The following is a 23,329-nucleotide window of genomic DNA, read 5'->3' on the forward strand; positions in this document are numbered from 1 at the left end:
AAAAGCGTTAAATGAGTTTAGAGAAAACTTTGAGTTACGAGACAAAAGTCCGCCATTAAAGAATCCTCCCAAAGTGGAACCAATTCCGGAAAGGATTATAATTTGAACGATTACCGAGTTTGATTCTGAAAATGCAAGAGATCGTCATAAGCAGTACATGAGAGAAAATTTGAAGTTTTGCAGTCATCTTGAAGTCAAAGCACAGTTTGTGGACTTCAAAAAGATTGGGACGTTCAGAAGCGAAAGAATTCAAACTATAATAATGAAAGTTTCTATTATCTGGGAAAAACGACTCATTCTGTCTTCAGTTGCCAAACTGAGAAGTTTTGAACGACAAGTGTTTGTGAGCCGCGAATTGACTCCTTCTGAAGCTAGGCTCGAGCTTGAAACCTTGAAACGCCACAAAAAAACTGATAGATGAGGGAACTGATAGAAGAAAAGTTCGAATAAAAGATTTCAAACTATGCTAGAAAAAATGATAGTTGGATGATGGAAGTGAAGGGCCAGTCACCTGAGGCTTCGGAATGACTAGACTCTGAAGCAATTATGATAAAACGCATTCTGCTTCACAATGTGATATGTTTTCTTGACATTCAACAAATTTTTCCAATGCGCTGCAGATAACCGTTCAATATGACATTGTCTGTTTGACTGAGACCTGGTTGACAAATGATATTACCGATTCGTGTTTGTTTCTTGGCGATTACATCATCCACTACCAAGATGGATCCACTAAAAGCGGCTCAGCCACTATACATGGTGGTGTTTTGATTGCAGTCATACCTGAGATCAGTCCTGAGAGATTGGAGCTGGAGATTTTAATTGAGGATGCTTTTGTCCTGAAAATACAAAGCGGTTACAAAAGTATCGCTTTGTTTCTCTGTATAGCTCTCCAAAAACCACGTGTTTATCATCATAATTCAGATCAGTTAGTTTAAATTTTTAGTCAATTTTTACTGGTGGAATATAAAGCAGTGTTTATAGTGGGCGACATCAATTTTAGTAGAACCTAATGGACACAAAGCTATTCCACTGATCCAGATGAAAAACAAGTCTTAGATTTTGTACTGAAGAACAACATCACCCAACCGATTAACGAAGGCTCAATGCAACTCGATGTTGTATTGACTAACTGTGCTGATTGTGTTCATAACCTAACGTTAGATAACCAATTGAACCAAGCTTTTAAGGCTGATCATCTGCCATATTCAAACAAGCTTGTAATGTCAGTTACACCGTCGCAACACCAATTGTAGCTTATTAGGCTTCAAGGGTGACGTGTCAGTTTGCATAGAGCGTGCGACTCAAAAAGATTTAGGCCTCATAGTTCACAGTTCTTTAACATGGACTTCACAGGCCAATTTTTGTTGCGGTAAAGCCGTCACAGCTTTCCATTTGAACAGACCTAATAGCTTAATCTGCAGACAGTTATACAGGCTTGAATCTCTACAAGGGCTACATCTTAACGAATTTGTCCTATGAAGCAATTTAGTGGAAAGCTTCGAGAACGACGTGATAATTATTGACAGTGTACAAAAGAAAACCTCGAAATGGATTTCAAAGTACTGTCCTATTGGCTATAAAGAAAGACTCCAGAATTGAAACTTCTTCCTGTATCGCTCTATCATGAGCTACTGGTTCTACTAACATTTGTTTCCATTGTCAACGACAAGTTTCAGCTAGACTGGAAATCCAAAGTGGAAATTGTGAAGATGGATAAGAGAAGATCAGCAGTACAATACAAGTGCAAAGAAATTAAAATTAAGCGGAACAAGCAAGAAGGAGACTTTTGGCTGCGGGCCGCGACTTTGGCTGACCTCTTTAGACAGTATTTCGTTGTGGATGTGGCCAAGCTTTGCAATTACAAGACGAACATTTCGACGGCGTATGAGGTATTTCAACTGCAGTTTCAACGAGATGGATTTGTGTTCCTGGCGATTGAGATGCAACTGCGCTGATTGTAGAAACATCAAAAAACTTGAACTAAATGACGGTTACGTTTGATTTGGGAACTTAAAAAACTTCCCTTGGTTATTCCCTAAATATTGTATTATTATTATATTAATATTTCGAAATTGAGCGAGGCTCCATAAGTTGAAAATTAATTGCGGGTTTGCTGTGAATGTAAATACGCTGCTGTTATGGTACATTGTGGGGGCTCAATTTTTCGTCTTTGGGTGGATAATTTCCCCTTTTCCCTCCTTTTAACTGATACATGTTAAATGGGGTCTTTCCCATTATAGCCATCATCGGTCGGGAAATTATAATCCCCAATCTAAAGTGTTCACAGTAATTTAGGGTTCTATGCACAAAAAGGAGGCTGTAACGTGGAAGACCTGTTCATATATACGCGCTTCAGCAAAAGAAAACGTACGAAATGCAATTTTACATGGTAATCTGTCTGTTATATAGAAGCCATTTTTAGTCAACATGAATTTGGCCGTTTTTGATTTTTTGTCAATCGACGAATAATCATCAGAATTTTGTCAGATTTTTTTTTGGATAAACTGACAACCTTACTTATGTTCCTGGGTTTTCAACTGCAGCTGTGGACATTGTAACCCGGTGCAGAAGCTCAGCTCAGTCGTTATATGAAGGGTGCAAACCCATGTGGAAAGACCCACAGAAGCCTAAACTCTCTCTCTCTCTCTCTTACTTACATAGGAAACCCAGATACCAGTTTTCCATAAGCAGCTCTATTTTGGATCTATTCTGTTTTGACACCCCCCCCGCCCTCCCAGCTTAGTGGGCTTATATTTTTTACGCCCCCAGTCCCTCGTGCTATTTTTTTACATAGTAACACGCTACATAACAACATATAATTTGTAATTGGAGGCGCAAAAAAACATGGGGCGAAACAGAATAGATCCTGTATTTTGAGTCCCACGTGAAATATGTTTAAATTGCTCAGAAAGTTGTTGAATTCACAATGCAAAATCTTCTTCAAAATATGGAGACATGAGCAGGTTGAACAAATAACTTAAAATACAGCTGCTTATGGAAAACTGGCCAACTTCTATTTGGATTTTCTCTGTAATTAAGCTTGTCAGTTTAAAGGCCAACGTTATGTTTAAAGTCTTATCAGTTCAAAGGCCAAAATTTTTAAAGTTATGTTGGCTAAAAGTGCTTTCTAAGCTGGTAGTTCACCATGTAAAATTACAAATTGTGCAATTATTTTGTCAATGAGTGAGTTGCAGGGCATAGCTAATCATCATTAGTTGTTTAAAATATGTTCCATTCCATTTTTATAAACAGCAGTTTAAATTTCAACCATGAGAAAGTTGAATGAAAATTTGTCTCATATTTCTATACGAGAGCACTTGGGTTTCTAGCTGTCAACTAAAAAGCATTACTTGATTGCAAGTTAGTGCAAAGAGGTTGTACTGGAACAGTAAATGCTCCTGATAAACTTGAAATATGATCTTTTTAATACGCAACTTTTGATTTTAGATATTAGTTCGCAAGAATATTTATGAAAATATTTTGTATTTCACCGAACCTTATAGGATGCTCTTTCCATTAATCAATTGTTGTTATATTTTAGGTTGCAGGACAGTTTGACGAAATTTCTTATTCACTTATGTGTCATCAAATCAGTCTCCTGGCAAAATTTTGCGTATGCAAATCACAGCCGCAAAGCTATAAATAGGGACTGTTTATAGTCTCATGTTTGTTTTTAAGATTCGAAGAGCTGTAACGTTTGATACATAGAAAAAATAGATTGGTAGTAAAGGAGTGTCAGGGTTTCAGAAAACCGATATGACTGTTTGGGTCTTTCCCTTTATAGCCCCCCTCCCCCGTGAGTTTATAGCCCCCGCCCCTCATTATGGTATATTTATGGTATGAAAAATTTTTTCTTGACCGTTTTTGCGCTTTTGTTCTAGAAAATTTTTGACTTCTTTTCACACTTAAGACCATCAATTTTTAGCCATCTAAATTGCTCTCGTTCTCAAATTAAGTTCGTTGGTAAAAAGCGGTTGTGAGTGAAAGGAAAGTAAAGCCATTGTAGCTGAGTGGTTAACACAGGAGTGGTTAAGAGTGTCAGAGTGACAACTTGAAGGTGTGAGGTTTGAATACCTGTGGGGGCGGTCTTGTTTTTCTCCCATAAAACATTTCTAAGCTTTCTCCCTTCTAAATTAAATTTGCGGTTTGTTATTTGAGAGCAATTCATCTGACGCTATCAGTGCATGTTTTTAATTTCTCTCGAACGATGTTTAAAGCAATTATTGTAAGCGTGCTTGTCTTTTTTGCAAAGTTATCGCTTGACTGTTTTGGAATTTTGAGTGACTTTTACGCCCTTGACTTTTTGTTTTGTGTGATTTAAGTTTCTCTCTCATTCGCAATTTTCAGCCGCTGAACTCACGTGGCGGCAGTTTCACACTAGAAGTCAAATGAAACGTGCTGTGTCATTTTTTACTTTTAATTTTATTAGTGGTATATAATAACCCCTAATGATGTCATTTGAATCCCCACAATGAAGCAGGCTACATAAGACCGCACAGGTCGTTTGAGAGCAATTCTTGTGAAGTTATTCGGTTATGTTTTTTGTTTTGGTGCAAAAATGTCGTTTTACATTTATTGACTCCGGGGTTAACGTAACGCAGTCTACAAAACTGAGACCCCGCCTAAGCGTTGAGACCTCGCCTATCTTTAAAGACCATTTCGTTCAAAACAATAATGGTTGTTTTTTGCCTTGAAATAAGTTTTTCTTCAAGTGATCGTTTCAAAGTAAGTTTACAATTGGCTCAGAATTAATCCTAACTTACGTTGCTTGCAATGCTTTTGTGGGTGGCGATGCTTATTGCTCTGGTTTCCAGGTTTTCAGTACCTAATTGGCGTTTAATGTTTTCATTATTGCTCTGTTTGACCACATTAATTGTGCTCAAAATCGTCTAGAACTCTGAAAATTTGTCGGATTATATGCTGCATCAACTTTCAATTATAAGAAACCGGTAGGTGATCATTGTTAAGAAAGCCTTTAAATTCATTACCTGTTGTGAAATTGTTTTTTTTTCAGCATGGTATGTTTAGTTTAGTTCGTGTACTTTGCATGCACGTACTTTTATTAGGAAGGGATGTTGGCGCTTTGGGCTTATTTCTACCTGGTGGCTTGATGTGTCAATTTAAAATTCTGAGCCTTGTGCGTCATTCAAGAATCGTTCATTCAAGTCATTTTGATGGAAGTGAAATAGCATATCGAATAAATTTTTTATATTTTTGTGATGTGCAGAAGTAGTGTCGCCGATTACCAGCTGTCTATTATCTGATAAATGAGTGATATGAGCGTTTATTGCTCTGCCGTTTCAGTTATTGTTTCGAGTAATAAATATAACTGATGTGATATGGAAGCATTGTAAAATTAGTGTGAGCTTTTGATTGCTGGAGTACTAGAACACTTCTAAAATTACAACTACTGCTGCTGCTGTTTTTGGTTAAGATTGAGTGGATAGAACAGAAATAGAAGGAATTGTAGAACAGGGAATAAGAGGGTTCTTTGTTTGTGTGAAATGTTCCATGTGGGGATTTATCAGGGCTCTATTGTTTCCCCCTCAATACCTTTACACTGTCTGGCTAGGAAAAAAGGAGCGAATTAAATTTGCCTCTTTTATTAGTTAATCTTTAATCTCTCTACTTTTAGATATAACTAATAACATAACCGCTTAATATGCACCTTCCGCCAATGACTTGTTCGTTTTTCGAATACGATTGCTACGATACTACACAGATCAATGTTTTGTATCATTTTTATGCTTGAAATTGACGTTTTTGCTCCAGCCTTCACTGAGCGTACGTTTGTTTATCGTGCTTTGTGTGAAATTGCATAACAATGAGTAGATGAATTGATCTGAACACAGGCACCGGTACTCTGTGACTTTTTTGCAGTGTGTATGTGTGTTATTCCCCCATACCTTATCTATCGATCAATTGTTTGATTGCATTATTATTCCGCCGGAGCGTTGGCGCACTTGATATTGATTGTGTTCAAAGGCTTAGAGGCACAGGTAGTCACGTACTGTTTTTGAGGAGTTAAACAGCTAGTTCGATTTGTTGGTTCTTGCACTGAATTTACGTAAGAGTGGGTAAAAGAGCATCAGAAAGTCAATCAATTTACCTGTAGTAAGGTGAAAGTGGCTCCTCGTGAAATCAATTTGGGCGCTTTTCCTATTTCCATTACTTACTAACCTAACTACTAACTAACGTATTCTAGTTAACCGACCAACTGCTGCTTCATTTTCTTCTTTTATGCGCTGAGTTTTATCTCTTTTGAAGTGATCTTTCATCTCTGACTCGCATAGAATTCTTTCTCACCTAAACGGACTTTTTGAACCACCGTTCGTGACCGCAAAATGCGGAAGGCTTCTAGTTATAATTGGTTACAATAAACCTGGTTAGTGATTGTTTAGCTAACTGTCTATTTACTTATTCGGTGCCTGGGTTGGTCTCGGGTTGACTTTGTTGTTAACTTTCTCTTCCCGTAGTGCTTCCCATTTTTTCGCTTACTGAACGACTGACTCGGCCAGAATATCTAAACTGGAACAGACCCCTTCCTTCCTCACGCTATCCAGCCTTTAACATCCAGAGAAAACCCTCCCGCACCAGCGCGGGGCTAGAATCAGGTAAGCAAGTGAATGTTTTGAGACATTAGTTATGCTTGTTGCGGCTAATCTCGCATCTTGAGCGGGTAAGCGAGGGTCCTGCCAGGGCCTTATGCCTAATGCTTTATGAATAAATTATATTTTCACTAACCAACTAGAGCACAAGTTTAGCTAAACTATTTTCATTTAATCTACTACCCGCTTTTTGGCATATATTTGTGTAAAGCCGGGCAGGCGCAATGCCCGCGTGATGAAATGGGAGTGCGTTTGTGGTTGGCTCCACCAATTTGTAAATTTTGAGCTAGTTGCGACCCGCTAAGATCCCCAGTTTCTTATTTTATTTTTAGTTGATGGAATTCGTGCGTGTTATGTAGTATAAGAAAGACAAGACGTGAGAGTTGCGTGAATAAATGGATGGGCTGGCCAAATAAACTGGGCTTAAATTTGGACTTATTTTGTGCCTCAGTTATGTGCCGCTGCTGTTTTTTATTTGAGTGCGTCCCCCTGGTTCACTCCGATAACGAAAATGTTTGGCAATGATATTTGCTTTCAAAGTTGAGATTTCCATATTATCTTAAGCCTTAATCTAAGCTTCTTTTTCCCTTCTAGCCCAAATTGAAAAGCAGCCTTAAGCGATAAAAAAGTCATTAGATCCGAACTCGCTCTTAAAATCGTACTTTTTTACCTTTCAAGATTGATGCAATTGAAAAGCGATTTACCCAGCAGTTTAGTAATAAAATTATATAAATTTGTGACCTCTTAGTCTTTAGTTACAGCTACCTCAAATGTGAATTATTGTCACGAAAGTTAAGAAAGAATCAAATGTTGGGCTATTAAACTCTGGCTCAATTTTAACCTCCCAAAATTGTTACAACTAAAACAATATTTTGTATCAGCTTGATGATGAATTTTTTTTGAAGTAAATTGTTGTCACCAAATTGTCACGAATTCTTATATCGTCTCGTTAAACTGCTGTTTTTCTTCTAAGCAATCTTCTACCGTCTTCATGAAGCTCTGAATTCTAGGTAAGTGCAGCTGACATTTTATTAGGAATTTAATATGATGTGGTAACTCTACTGGTACTCTCACTAGGGGGGCAAGCGTTGTTAGAACTAACCAGAGAGTTATATCATTGTAATCCAATGCAGATAGCATTGTAAAATTTGGTTTTAATCTGTAAGAAAAGAAGAATTTTGTCCCCTGTATTGAAAAATTTTCCAAAAAAAGATGGAACAAAAACACATCTCATTATGTGACCCTTCTAAAGTCTATTTTTGGATACGTTTTTAAAGGTTTCGTGGTGAAAATTTAGTTTTTAGATTAGAGGAACATACATCAGTATCTAATGAAGTGGGTTTCTTGTTATTGTTCGGATAGTCGTCGTTTAATATTTTGCTTCTAAACAAAAACTTTTAGTGAATCAGAAGAGGGCAGCAGAATTTTCAGTAATTTCGTTGCTCTGGAACGAGGTTTGAGGCAGTACTTGTAAACGTGTGGTTTTTATGCAAAATTTTTGCTTCATCTTATTGCGCTTTTATTGTAGATCATTTTTGTCTTAAGTAACTTCTTCACTCGACTTCTGACTTGAGTGATCTCAATTGCTTGCATTCGGAAGAATTTTTGTTGGTAAATTTTAAGGCAATTTTTAGAGTTGAAGTTATTCGAGTGTTATCCTGTTGTTGCAGGTCCGAAACCCTCTGAGAAAAGGATTTTGGACGGGACTAAACCTCTTAACAACAGCCCCTCTAAATTAATTTTTCCCGCCTATTGTTTTAGAGCATTTTGTCCGACGCCACTCGTTTTCTGTTGAATGGTTGAAGAACCCTACCTTTCAAAATTGTTGCAATTGATAAACGATTTGGCCAGTAGTTTAATACTGGAATTTTTTAAGTTTGTGACCTGTTTTTTTAGTTATAGCTACCTCAAATATAAATTATTGTCACGAAAGTTAAAAAAATCGAATGTTGGGCAATTGAATTGATTCAATTTGTTTTTTAACCTCGTAAAATTGTTACAACTCAAACAAAATTGTGTATCAGCTTGCTGATGAAATTTTGCGACCGCCAAAGTAAATTGTTGTCACCAAATTGTCACGAATTTCGATATCAGCTTGTTAAACTGATGTTTTTTTTGCTCAAATCGTCTATCATCTTCATGATGCTCTGAATTCTAGGTAAGTGCAGCTGACGTTTTATTAGGAGATTTAATATGATGTCGTGGTAACTTCACTGTACTCTAACTATAGGGGTAAGTGGCGTTAGAGCTACCAAAAAAATTATATCAATTTAATCAAATGCAGATAGAATTTTAAAATCCGGTTTAGTTATAGCCTTTTGTCCGAGAGCAATATGATCTGGTAACTCTACTTGTACTCTCACTAGGGGCGCAAGCGTCGTTAGAGCTAACAAGAGAGTTTTATCATTATAATCAAATGCAGATAGCTTTGTTAAATGCGGTTGTTATTTGTATAAAAATAAGAATTTTGACTCCTGAATTGAACAATTTCAAAAAGATGGAACAAAAACAAACACACATCTCATTATGCGACCGAACTAATTTTTTTTGGATAACGTTTTTAAGGTTTCGTAGTGAAAATATAGTTCGAAAAGGATTTTGGACGGGACTAAACTTTTTAACAACAGCCCCTCTAAATTAATTTTTCCCGCCTATTGTTTGAGAGCATTTTGTCCGACGCTACTCGTTTTATGTTGAATGGTTGAAGAACCCTACTTTTCAAAATTGTTCCAATTGAAATACGATTTGGCCAGCAGTTTAGTAATGGCATTTTCTAAATTCGTGACCTGTTTTTTTAGTTATAGCTACCTCAAATATAAATTATTGTCACGAAAGTTCAAAATCGAATGTTTGCCATTTAACTGATTCAATTTGATTTTTAACCTCCTAAAATTGTTACAACCAAAACAAGATTTTGTATCAGCTTGCTGATGAAATTTTGTGACCGCCAAAGAAAATTGCTGTCACCAAATTGTCACGAATTTTGATATCAGCTTGTTAAACTGATGTCTTTCTTCTGCTCAATCTTCTATCGTCTTCATGATGCTCTGATTTTTAGGTAAGTGCAGCTGACGTTTTTTTAGATTTGATATGATGTCGTGAAAACATCACTGTACTCTAACTATAGGGGTAAGCAGCGTTAGAGCTACCAATAAATTATATCAATGTAATCAAATGCAGATAGAATTTTAAAATCCGGTTTAGTTATAGCCTTTTGTCCGAGAGCAATTTGATGTGGTAACTCTACTTGTACTCTCACTAGGGGCGCAAGCGTCGTTAGAGCTAACAAGAGAATTTATCATTATAATCAAATGCAGATAGCTTTGTAAAATGCGGTTGTTATTTGTATAAAAATAAGAATTTTGACTCCTGATATGAGCAATTTCAAAAAGATGGAACAAAAACAAGCACACATCTCTTTATGCGGCCGAACTAAAAATTTTTTTGGATAAATTTTAATCGCTGCACTTTTTTGCTTGAAAACCAAACTTTTCAGGGAGTCAGAACAGGGCATCAAAATTTTCATTAACTCAATTGCTCTCGAACGAAGTTTGAGGCAGTCATTGTAAGCTTGTTTTTAGGCAAAGTTCTTGCTTGAACTTATTGTGCTTTTATTGTAGATGATTTTCCCCCTCAAGTATCTTTTTCATACTTGACCTCTGACTTTTTTAGTGATCTTGGTTGCTTGCATTCGGAAGAATTTTTGTAAATTTAAGGCATCTTTCAGTGTTGAAGTTATCCCAGTGTTATCCTGTTGTCGCACTTTCTGAGGACGGGATATTTGGACGGGACTAAAAGACTCTGAACAACAGCCCTTCTAAATTAATTTACTCCTCCTATCGTTGGAATGCAATTCGTCCGACGCTAAGCGTTTTATGTTAAATGTTTGAAGCCTCAAAAACAATTTTTTTCCAACTGAGCCAAATAGTTGTAGTGTACGTTAGTTTCTACTTCATTTGATTTTTAGATTTTACGCCAGCAGTTCTCTATATAATACTTGACGGACAAAGTCAAAGTTGTTTTTATGTTAGGCGTCTTTTTTAAATAGGTTTTTGATCTGAAATCATTGCTAAATTGAGAGCGGAAATCGAGTTTTTGAAGATTTTCATTCTCGCGAGGATTTAATTTTTGGCTCACAATTTCTCTGAACTTTCCTTATTTGCTCTCAAAGGAAGTTTGCAGCAATAATTAGTCATGTGGTATTTTTTAAAAATTTGATTCTTCGCTCGACCAATTTTTTGTCCAACCCTTTTGACTTTCTGTCCTCAGAAACTAGGTTAACATAGGTTACGCCCTCTGGGCTTTAGTTTCTCGGCTCATTAGACACTGATTATGCGATTCACCAAAACTGTTTTGGAGACATAAATTCATGGAGTAAAATGGGGTTCTTAGAGTTTTACCCTCCCCCTGCCGTGCTCACCGCTTAAGCTAGCCTCCCTGAACTGCTGAAGCCAACCCCTTGCCAGTCGGTTGAGAGCAACCCGCGAGACTTCTTATCGGTAGTTTTGCAAAAAATGTTTCTTTCGCGCAATAGTCTAATTTTGAATCTGATATTGAATCTAGTTTTCTGACTTTAATCTTGAATCTAATTTTCTGACCCGATCTGTAAAATTCTGGCTTTATCCACCTATATGTCCCTCAAATTTGTTTTGAATTTGAGAATTTTGCGAGAGATAAACGATCAAAATTGATCGCTCGATAATAAATCACCATGAGTATAATTTTTTTGGCTGCACAGTGACGGCTGGTATCTTTAGTATTTATAATGAATGAAGATTTATTTGGAACCATTTTTGGTTTCAATCAATCAGAAGTTTGTAGGTTAAGTATTCTTGAATTTAATTTGAGAACTAGATTATTAAAAGTTCTTTTTTGCTAATGGAGGAGAACGCCCATGAAAGTTGAAAATACTGACAAGATCCCCCGTTTTGGCTAACACGTGACACCCATTATATCTGCTGCGATTTTCTTGTAACATTTACATCTTTGGCACCAGAAACAGTAACAGTCTAGTTGTTTGCTGAGCCAACAAGTGGCTTCAAAGCTAATTGAAGGCTGTTCCGGCGGTGTCAGATGTCAATACATGCATAGATCACGGAGATTTTTTAATCTGGGAATCCCCATGTATAACTAGCTACATACTATCTATGTCTTTATAAATCTGACAAATTAAATGTACAACAGAAAATTTCCAATTTTACAGAAAAAGCGCTGAAAGTTGATTTTTTTGTAGCGGCTGTTGTGAACAAACATTGGCATTGTTGAGGACATGCGAGCTAGCTAGTATGACGCAGCCTTAAACTGATATTTCAATACTTAACGCGTAGATTTATAGCCAGCCTCTCGCGGTTTGAATATTATTATTTTTTGCTGAGTTGTATTTTTGAGTTTGTTTCACATTGATATATTCCTAATATGTCTCTGCCATTAGCACTTCGCCACGTGTTGAAATTCACAAAGAAATTGAGGTTCGTCATAGTTTGCCACATGTGTGCCTTAATCCTCTTTTAAATTATGAAAGAATAATTGAAATATTGCACTTGTACTTAAACCAGAGTTTTAATATTATTATTATTGCTTAGCTAAATATCGCTTTGTCGACAAATTAAAAAGTTTGTTTTGTTGATGTGGTTGTATGAGTGTGTGAAGAGATTAGTTATTGTAAATTGGAAACACGTGTAACCATTTCGAAGTAGATAGATCTTAGTAAATTTAGCGAAAATTGGTGAAAAGAAAATTCAAGGGAAACATAATTTTCACTTTTTACCAAACAACGACAACGGTACTATTGTTTTTATTCCGTCTCCCGTGTTTTTTCACTCTTTTAGTCGCACACTCTATTATTATTGTTCTCGCTCTGTTACTCCATTGAAATATTTGTTGTGTTTTTGTATCTTGTAATTTAATCTCTTACATCAACAATCGCTTTTTCTCCTGTCTGCGCTGTTTGCTCCCACATCTTAACCCCTCCGCTCTCGCATTCTTTTTCGATTTCTATTTTCTCTCTTTCTCTCTACTAGCTCTGTTCTTTATTATTTTTTGTTATTTTTATTCTCTTTTTATCACCATCCTGCCTTGTGTTTTGTGCTATGTTTCTTGCGAGCAACTAAAATTTCAATTGTATTCAAATTTTCATTATCAATATTTCATTATTCCAACTTCACTTAGGGCCCGTTTGTTCAAATTACCGCCCGCCCGCGCTACTACAATTGCCTTACAAGCATCAGCCGCGCTCTAACCTTACGATAAAAGAAGCCTCACTCGAAAACAAATTGTGAAGCAATTAAACATCAATTGAAATATTAGATTATGTTGATTGCTATTCTGGGCAACACAAATTTAGCCCACAGTTTTAATCGCCATCAAAAGTGGTAATTTTTCCAAATTTTGGGGGAATTATTTCGAATACTATTGCGTAGTATTTAATCACGTATTGCCGTTTTTGTTCACGTGGGTATATTTTGTTCATATGGCTGCTGTTCTGCGTAATTAGCCTGTGTGACCGCTTGACAGGTGAAAACAAAACCATCCTCGTAGTCTTTTAAACCAGAATCGAATTCCCAACTTGCATCTGTTTTACAATTGTTTCAATTCAAGTCTTGATTGGGTTAATACCTGTATAGATTTAAAAAAGGTATTGTGATTAAGCTCCTGATTTTGGAGCGAAGCAGTGCTGGTTTGAGTTAAGGTAGATAGATAGTTACTAGCCAGGCGGTTGTTGTACCGTTTGATTTATTTATTGTTTCCCCTATAAGCGTCATTCAATACAATAATTGCTTGTCAATTACAATTTTGAGGGAAGATTTCTCTCAATCCGCTTCCTTTTTACTGGAATCCTCAGTGCACTGCAGTGACGTTCGATTTTATTCCATAGAAAATGAGGATAAACAGCACGACGGTTAGTCTTTTTTTAAAGGATGTTTACCTTTCAGTCAAAAATTGGGTTTATTCAGTTCAATTATGATTTAAGCAAAGTTTCATTTATCATAATGATTTGTTAATACTGGGAATGACCTATTTTGTATTTGAAAAGGTGACTGAATTTTCAAATTGATTTTTAGTTTGTTAATTTTTCTTTTAGTAGATTTTTTGGTGTAGATTTTGGTTAAACTATCTATATAAAATCATTTAAATCTTTCAATCATTTTTTAAATGCCATTATCGATTTATTTGTTGATCTTTTTCCCATTTAATTTAATCCTTGTTGAGTGGTATTAGTATTTGATTACAATTCATATTTTTGCCAATTAGCAGAAAAGTTGGTTTTCACCTTCCAATTAATAAACAACATTTGGAGTGACTATATATATGAGGGGGCAATTTTAGCACTCCCAAGGGGGTTTGTTCTCGAGATGAAAATTTAATTTCGATTTTTGGGTGATTTGAGGTTGAAACGTCAGTCATGTCCGCAAAATTTTCAATGCATTTCTTACTAATTGTGTATTTCGTGAGCAATTCTTCAATGTACAGCAGATGTTACAAAATGAAACGGCAATAAGAAAATAAATTGAGCAATAAAGCGTAATTACGAGTCAAGTAATATCGATTAAATAATTTTGAATGAATGCAAAAGAAAATGCTAGTGCTAAATTTATAGGCATTTTAAATGTCTTAGGACGAAGTTTTAAGCAATTATTGTGAACTTGTGCGTCTTCTTTAATGCAAAATTTTTGCTTGGCTGTTTTCTAGAATATTCTTTTGCTCGCCTGAGTGATTTTACGGTTAGCGCGATGTTTTTACGGGTTAGAAGTAATTTTGCTTGTTAAAGTAGACATCTTGCTCTCAAAAGGTATATAATAATTTAATATGCCTTTTGGACGCTGAAATTGAAACCTAGTCGGGGCAAGATTCCCTAGGCAAGATTCTTAAGATTCTTTCAAGGTTAGCATCCTCTTGCAAGATCTTTTCAACATCCTCTTGCAACATCGAAAAATTTGCCTTGACTCCAAGCGCATTGAACCGCAACTAGAGTTCAAGCACTGTGAAAGCTAATTGTAGTAGTTGCCTGTGGTGAACCAAATGCCTAACGTATGTAAAAAAGTTGATCATACGTTTCGTGTGGCGATAACATTTTTTGATGATAATGTATGTACATGGCGATGTCCGTAAATATTCACTTTTCTTGGTCTTCCAATCCAATTAAAAATCGTTCGACAGCAGATGGGCACTCCTAATGAATTTAATATACAGCTGAAAATAAAAATTTGATGTCCAAATTATCTTTACCTTAAATCAATTTTTCTTGGGCCAAAACAGGAAGTTTGATAAGACATCCTCTTCAGAAATTTTTCTTTATCGAGGAGAGATTTTTGAAATATGAACGCCCATAACCACCCAATTTGATACGGCAAAAATATAAGTCCCATCACGCCCGTCATTTGAGAGCAATTCACTTGCCTCACTCTGTTTTCGATTTTTCTGTAGTTTTTTGTTTTTCTATTGTATTATTGCATGCTTTGACAACAATTGTAGCTTTGTGTGTTACAAAGCGTGCTTAATTGTTTTCAATCGCTTTTTTATCTAGGAAATTTATGCTCTAAAACAGTGGTCTTTTAATCTGTCGGTCTTTATGTACAGATTCATTGAAGTATGATGTCGGCTATTTTTGAGGGAACATACATTTGATAGATAAACTATGTCTAGTCAGCAGGATAAATAGTTATATTGGTGGTCTTTTTCGGCCGCCTAGTTTTAGAGAAAAGAGATTATAAAATTCACCGCAAATTATGGTAGTCATGTTTGATAAACGAAATTCTAGAATTTGCCAGTTGTTTTGTCTTCAATGTATTCGGCAGTGATTATATGAAAGGAAATTATTCACTTTAATTTATTATTAGACATTTTTAGTACGGAGGCTTCCGTGAAAACCTGGCGCGCAGGTCGCATATGACCATTGTTGAACCAATTCTTCCATTTTTTCAACTAATTCAATATGAAAAATGCTATTTACGATAATAGCGTGTGGGATAGTATTTCCTTGGCTCTATCTGGATTCGATAGAGGTATATACACACGCTACATGTCGGAATAGTTTTCTGGGCGGGCATATTTTTTCAATTTGGATAATGAAGTTAGCGGGCTATTCTGGTCGAGTGGGCCTACTCGAACTACCTACGCAAGGGTTGCCTGCCTTTTAGGCGTGCCGCTTTCTCTTTCTTTCTCTCTCTCTCTCTCTCTCTCTCTCTCTCTCTCTCTCTCTCCCCTTCTCTCTCAGGCAAGCATTTTAACAATAGGCTGTCTTCTAAAAATAGTAGTGCATTATCCTTTAATGATGGCCATGTCATTTGCAGACTAACAACACCTTCAGTACCACATAACACGAAACCATAAAGATGTGTATATATATGTATGGGTCCATTAAGGTGATGCACATTATGTATTTTTAAGCGTGATTTAAATTTAAACTAAAATACTCCTAATCAAAATTGGCAACTGGATTTATTTCATTCGCTATTTTTAATATTTCCTATTTTGTTCCCTTTCCCAGCTATTGGTTTACCTCAATAGTGAACTGTCTATTCTCGTTATTAACTTAGCGTGTGTGACGCAAGCAATGCATTAGTGTTTGTAGTTGTCTGTGTGTTTATTTTTTATCTGGGAGCGTGGCGGTTGTTTGGTAAGTTGTTTTCTTTATTGATTGGATCAAGTTGTTCACCCATTTTTGATATATTTTAACCTCCTTTCCTATTGTTTTTCTTTTTAGAGTTTATCCTTTTGAGGCAGTTCTTTCTTTCTTTTCATGTGTTGTTTCTTTTTTGGCTGATAAACAAAATGTTTTTTTTTTCAATTGTTTGTGTTTGTTTGTAGGTTTTTTGGTGCTGGGGTGATGGTAGTTAATGAGGTGTGAATTGTATTGGTGGTGATGTGAATAAGCACAATTAGGGTAGGGGTGCCTTCCCCCTTTTTGACGCCCTTACAAATGATAGGGGCCGTTGATTTCCTTCAAATTAGTCTAATGGAATTCCTCACCATAGCCCATCTACGAAAATGTGACCCTTGTATGTGTTATAATTTAAAAAGAGGATATCTCCTAATAGTTTTAGGCACCTGCAAATTATTTCCATTTACGTGTGAACTCTATTTTAACAAAAGCTTTGTGAAAATCCGTATTCTTGAAATTGTTTAAGAGAAAAAAAGGCCACATAAATACTTGAACTGAAAGTACTTTTGAGTCTAATTCCTCAATTCTGGGTCGTGGTTTTTGTCAAAAATTATTTAACGAATGGGTTGCTGGGGGTTGAGATATTTTTCAGCGGTTAATTTGTACATTAATATTGGCGTAGTATGCTGAATAATGTTCAACACATTTAGTATAAATTCAGAGCTTATCACTTCCTCTAAAATGCTTAGATATCGGTCAGCACCCTCTCCCAGTTGTGAACCTAGAAGAACCTTAGACTTTCTTGTCCAAGTACATCACTTGCCCAGATTTAGTCATTATGTAGACAGCTGAAATGAAAAGATTTTTTATAGCTCTTTACATTTTTCTGCATATTCGTTGCAAAATATGAGCTTTTTCTGTTTAATTGCTCTCAAACAAAGTTTGTGGCAATTATATTAGTCCTGTTGGCCTTTTTAATGCATTTTTTTGCTTGAACGATTTTTCGTCTGACCCATTTGACTTTTCGTCCTCGAAAACGGGATAAACAGGAAGCGCCCAGCGGGCATTAAGTGCTCTTAGAGCCTTTCAGGTCACCAGTCTCCAAGTATTCGATTCTCAGAAAAAGTTTTGGGGACTTATACTTTTGGTGTGAAGAGTGGATCTTAGAGGTTGCCCCCCACATCAGCCCCCGGTCCACCCCCCGCCCCCATACGTTTCCCTGGTTAAATTGTTCGAATTTTAGTGTTAAATCTTGTGAAAACCGTGTTAAATTTCTGTGAGGTCTGTTTGAGGGTTTTTCGAGGAATTCCTTAAAGAACTAATTTCTAATTTCCTATTTTTGCTTACGGTTCTTTACGAAGTTTAACTTACCACGACCGGAAATGAAAGTTTTTAATTCCTTATTAAATTGCTTTCTAGAACTGCATTGATTTGTTTTTTCTTACTTAAATGATATCAGAGAATTTAGTGGTGAAAAACAAAATTTTTATAAAAGTATTTAATTATGAGTTATATTTGATAACGTTATATTTGAAACGTTATTTTTGATAAAATATGGTTTTTGTAGGCCAGTTTTTTTGGGAAAACAAAAAAAAATAAGAATTTTTAATTGCTCTTAGTCAAAATTTGCGTCCAATTATTGTAAACGTGTGTGTCTTTTAATGCAAAATGTTTGCTTGACCGTTTTCGTCTTGAGCAATAACTTTGTCACTCTTGACGTCTTGGTTTTTGTGTGACCTAAATAACTCTTCAAAAAATCATTCTGTTGCGAAAATAAAAGCGATTGTAAGATAGGATCACACAAGGGCCTGATAATTGCGGTTAATGCTTCAGTGTAGCACGCAGCACGCCGGATGTTGTGGTTTCTAATACCCCCTAGACAGATTCTTTTTCATACATAAAGAAAAATATCTGGGCTACAGCCCCTCTGAATTCAATTGCCCCGCCTGTCGTTCGTTTGCAAATTGTACGACGTTATTTGGTTTATTTTAACAATTTTTAGCAGCGGAAATTGGTTAACGATAGTTATTAATCGGATTGACGACTGTATGAACGCATTTGTCAGTAAAACTCTGAAAAGGAAACTGTGTAGTTAAATTATTTTGCGCTGCGTTTTGATTTTTGAGCTAAGAATTTTTAGTTATTAAATTGCGAGCCTTTGCTTTTTCGAAGTTTTTGAAAAAAGAAACAATGATGAAAAAAGGTTGCCAACCTTTGACTTATTTTGTTGATTTGATTTTTCCGAGCCAGCTTTAATATAGCAGTCAACTGTCAAAATTGGATTTTAATTTAATTAAACAGAAATAAATCATATTTGGCTTGAATATGGTTAGGTTTTTTTCATTTGATTCTAGAAATTTATTTTCAGCATGTTTTGCAACCAATAGAAAGTGTAAGTTTCAATGTCTTTCACTTTTCTGTTTTTTTTTCTGTGACATGATTTGATAGATGCGGTTATACACTCAATACTTCCACCGTTTTCTTTCAATTTTTGTAACTGCTAGACTAAATCCAGGTGTTCATTGCCAAGATCTCTTTTGTAAAATATATGCTTAGAAAATGTTTCTTTGCTTTGCTTGAAATCTTTCTTACGCTTAATCGCTAAAGTCGGCTTGTTAATTGAAATTTGATTTTCAGTTTTTTGATCTTATTCACCGATAAATGAGAAATGTCTGTGAAGCTGGTGTTAATGAAAGTCGCGATTTTTGCCTCATTGTCAGCTCAGAGCTGTGTGGCCGTGTAATGCATGAAAACTATTGTCAGCGACAAGCGATGCGATAAGCTTCATTTATCCCCTCTAAATTGATGCCTTTAATCATGAAGCCCAATTGCCTTAATACTTTACGCTTTCCCAATTTTTGCCTATTTTCCTTCCTCTTGCATTGGTTTGTTATCCCTAACCAAGTAGCTACTGCAATTTGTGAATTTTTTGCTATTTTCCCAGCTATGTTTCCTTCCTTTTTTGGCACTCTATTGCTTCTCTGCTTAACTATATTATGCAACTGTCACATTTATGCGACTTATTTGGCATATTTGTAATGGCCTGCGCTAAAAATTTCTTTAAATTTTCTAAATTGCATCAATTTGCTAGCGTTTTAGCTCTAATTTCACTCTAAGCTGAGCTTTTTTGCAGCATTTTTTCTGCCCTTTTTGTGTGTGTTTGTAGAGATTTGGCGTTGAATATTAATCATATAATTTTTGTCAAGCTCTGCTTGAGAGCAGTTGATTTTCTCTCCAAATCGCGGTTGCCACCTCAAATTGCGACTGATCGTAGATCAATTAATAATCGTTAAAGTATCACTCAATGGCGTCCAGGTGATTTTACGAACGTGAGTTGACGTGCACCTAATTAATTGCAATTACCCACACAATCATTTTAATTGAACCAGGCTGGTCGGTTAAATCAGACAAAACAAAATACCTTTCTCAATACCTTTTGCTTAACCATTTCACGTGACTTGAATGACTCGTGTGATACTAAATAACTTAAAGATAACAAGCCAAAACTTGAACTATAAGTTGAGTTATTAGTAAGGCTAAACTTGACTAATACATTATATAGTTGTTTGTATGTTGCATGTTTGTACGTACGGCCTTCAGACCAAGATAGGTAGATTGATAATTAAGATTAGCAGTGGATTAGTAATAAGTTTATAAACTGTAGATCAAACGTGCCACAAATTAGTCAAATTATAGCGAAGAAGCGATAGACGTTAAGTCGCAAAGTTGCGTGTTGAAGCTCATCTTCGTAAGAGTTTGTTTTTGTTTTCTTTTTAGCCCCTTATCGTTTCTTCTCTTTCATTGTTTGCAAAAAAGCTGAACAAACCAGATAAAAATTATTGAGTGGAAAGTTAACAGCCGAAAATATCTATAGTCATTCCTATCATTTTATATATAAGCTGCATTTATTTTGTGCATTTTCTGATTTTGGAAATAAAGTTAAGAAAATATAGTTTGATTTTATTAATTTTATATTTCTCTGATATTAGTTTTATCTTTGATACTTTAACATCAAAACTTTCCATTTAACCTTAAGTTTGAGTCGACCAAGTATTTTGAGGCGTTTAGTAAAAAGCGAGACAAATTTCTTAACTCTTTTGGGTGGTAGATGAGATAGATATTTGGTACTTTGATCCAGAATTTAATCTGTACTCTTGAGCAAATTGGGCTTTATTTGCCCAAGGAACTTTCTTATCAACCCGTCACTTGAAGTCAATCAAGCAGATGATTTTGATGGCACCTCATTTTGATTTTATTTCTCTCTTATGAATTAACCAACACCCTCTTTAGTTCGACCATCTGTTAAGTTTTAGTAGTTTAATGTACAATTTACTGATACTGGTAAATTAATGCTTGCAAAGAAAGCTTGAAAAGACGTTCTAGCTCGGCCTTGATCTTAGCTGACCTGAACTTATTTTTGACTCTTATTGTATACACGGTACATGTGAACAATTTTTTTGATTCTGAAAAGTTAATTGGATTTAGATTACACTACGCGGCTAGAAGTTACATGCTCGTTTTTTAAACTCCCCTTTTAAACCACGTTAAAAATTATTTACTGGAATTATTGCTACTGCAGAACAATCAACTCGCGCGAATTATGGGTCTTTCGTCAGTTGATATTCAGGTAAACATCAATTGTTCATTTTCACCTTAGAGTTTGCGATAAAATTTTTGCTCCAACTATATAATTAGGAGACTATTTTTGAATTGATTAGAAGGAAAATGGTAGGCGTGATAATTAAATGAGGTCATGCCCATCTTTAAAGGCGATAAGAAAAGAAATAGTGTGTTTGTGACAGTATTCATCGCCACAACCACCCCTCGTTTGTTTCTCGCACCGCCTCCGCCCCCTGTGGTTCCCAAATTGGGCAGGGAGCTAATTGTCCTGTCCCTAACTATATTCTCCTCCCATGGTACCGAGATCCACTGCAAAAATTGTTTTTAATCGCTATATAGCGTATATCTGAGGTGTCCTAGACGATGGCCCGTTTGGCAGAAAATCATACAAATAAAGTTCAACTTTTTATACTTATTGATGCGTAAATGCTTCTAATCGAGAAGCGGCGGCTTGATGAATTTCAAGAGCGATGGCTGATGTAGAATAATCACTGTTACATTTTCAGCTTGACTAAATCTGGCGCATTTTTGTTGTTAGAACTTTTTGCTGTTATTTGCGATCAAGTTAATACTTGTTTCGACCTGTTGTTTCAATGCTTTCGAATGAGCAACTTTAAGTTTTTGAAGTTTCAGTTAATTTCTGTCTATTTTAATGGTGAAGTTAGATAGAGAGGTTTGCAAGTTTTTTTGCAAAAAAAGTTAAATTTATTTTTTTGGATATTTTTAAGTTTTCTCACTTTTCCTTTATGCTCTGCAAAGTTTATGCTAAATGACGCGTCACGCATGTGGACAAAATTAGCCGTACCCTATCTTATCCTACTACTAGCTCTTAATATAGTCAGCTCCTTCGTTTCGTTGCTCCTTTATTGTCTCAGGAAGTCCAATTTGCCTTTTCCCCAATTGTCTCCCTATGAAGCTTACGCGCTTGAGCCCATCGAGTGAAAAGGTGTAATTGAGCTAGGGACAATAAAAGGCATTACAATACAATTTGGCTATTTAACCCATTGTTACTTAATGACCCAAAATCAATAACAATTACTCTTTGAATCCAACGCCAAATAATACTCATCTCATCTGCTTTTGAAAGCTAAAGTGACCGCAAAAAACCCGAATTTTTGAAAATTTTAATCGCCAAGTTTAACAAGTTTGAAAGTTGATTTATTGAAAAGTCAGCTCTTATCATAGTTTTAAATAATGCCAAAATCAATTGAATAAAAAGTTCGCAACAGCTGCCATTTTTGTTATCTTTTTAATTACTCTTACCAGCTTTAATTAAAGCAACAGTATTGTTTGAGCAGATAGGAGTATTTTGTTTATTATATTTGTTGAAATAAAGAGAGCTAAGTGTGTTAGAATTAGCGAATTATCTGACGCAGTTGCTAATCATGGCTTGGCTTCCTCTGATTAAAACCGATCAGCTTATGTGGTATTGTGAATTTGGGTTTCGTGTATTGCTTGCTACACGAGCGCTTTTACTAAAATATCGACATAACTAATCGTTCAGTTGGCGTGCCTGTTTCCTTAAATTTAGCCCCCCTCACTTGACCAACGGAGCTGACTTCCCTTTCTCTTTCCGTCTATATCCGCCCAGCTCCTTAACCCCCATTGCTAACCCACAGACACTCGCATTCAAGTCACCCTACCCCCTCCCCCTCCCTAGCACCCTCTATTTTGGACAACCCAGTCAAGTCAACTGGGCGCTCAACAGTTTATCCTTCCTACCCTTACGCTTATTGCTATCTCTTCGCTTAATCTCTTTTTCTCAATACCATCCTTCAATTTAGTACAGCATTTCTCTGCCAAAAAAGAAAAGAAATCTACTTGCAGTTTTTTGGTCCCATTTTTGAGTTCATTTCGTTATATTTGCCCATTTGGAGTCAAGTGGATCTGAATAAGCCCGAGTGAACCCGCCCGTTTTGCCCGTGTCAAATTTTATACCCCATTTTGTTTGGGCAGTGTTGATTAGAAGCGATTAGCCATTTTCCTGGTTTAAATGCCGGATTCGTATAAATGTATTAAGAACGCCCATTGAAATTCATAATTTCTGTTTCGTCAGTTTTATCAAAAGTTGTTCAGTTTCGTTGGCTGTCGATTAAATGTACATTATTCTCAACACGTTTCACGTAAGTAAAGCCCCCCGGTTTTGAAATTTTGTTTAAAAATGTTTAAGTTTCCTGAAAATGTAAAAATTGAATAAAACCTGCTGTTGACCCATAAACGTGTTATTGTGTCTTTCCTAATTTTCAAATTTATCGGTCTTATTAACATAGGTGCATCATCTTGTCATTTCAATCCGGATCTAAGTAAAAGAACTTTTAATTAATGAATCTTAAAAATAGAAAATAATAGATAAATCTTTTCCAATGAAAATTCATATAGTATTAATTTTTCGCACAACTGCCTTATTTTTGCAATAAAAACTAGTTTCAGATTTTTCAAGCAGCTGAAGTTAGTTCTGTACACTGTTTTTTGCTTCTTTTTACTGCAAGAAAGTAAA

At 35.8% G+C, this 23,329-nt stretch overlaps 1 protein-coding gene across 8 annotated transcripts in view; it reads left to right on the top strand.

Moving 5' to 3' along the window:
* LOC142340534 (uncharacterized) overlaps positions 1–23,329 on the top strand; it is a 59,343-nt gene that overhangs the window by 26,919 nt on the left and 9,095 nt on the right. Inside the window, exon 1 of one of the 8 annotated variants that reach the window (XM_075391110.1) lies at positions 5,180–6,617. The exons of 3 other annotated variants lie outside the window; for them this stretch is intronic. Coding sequence is in view for 3 of the 5 variants with exons in the window: in XM_075391105.1 (XP_075247220.1) it covers positions 20,813–20,839 (27 nt within the window). In the remaining 2 variants the exon portion in view is untranslated. Of the gene's footprint in view, positions 1–5,179; positions 6,618–6,801; positions 7,622–12,174; positions 13,510–19,403; positions 20,840–21,486; positions 22,956–23,329 lie in introns of those variants that run through there. 4 more of the 8 variants (XM_075391111.1, XM_075391107.1, XM_075391105.1 and 1 more) reach the window with 4 other exon arrangements.

The sequence above is a fragment of the Convolutriloba macropyga genome, chromosome 6 (assembly GCF_964194025.1).
Source record: "Convolutriloba macropyga chromosome 6, txConMacr16.3, whole genome shotgun sequence".
NCBI classification, from domain to species: domain Eukaryota; kingdom Metazoa; phylum Xenacoelomorpha; order Acoela; family Convolutidae; genus Convolutriloba; species Convolutriloba macropyga.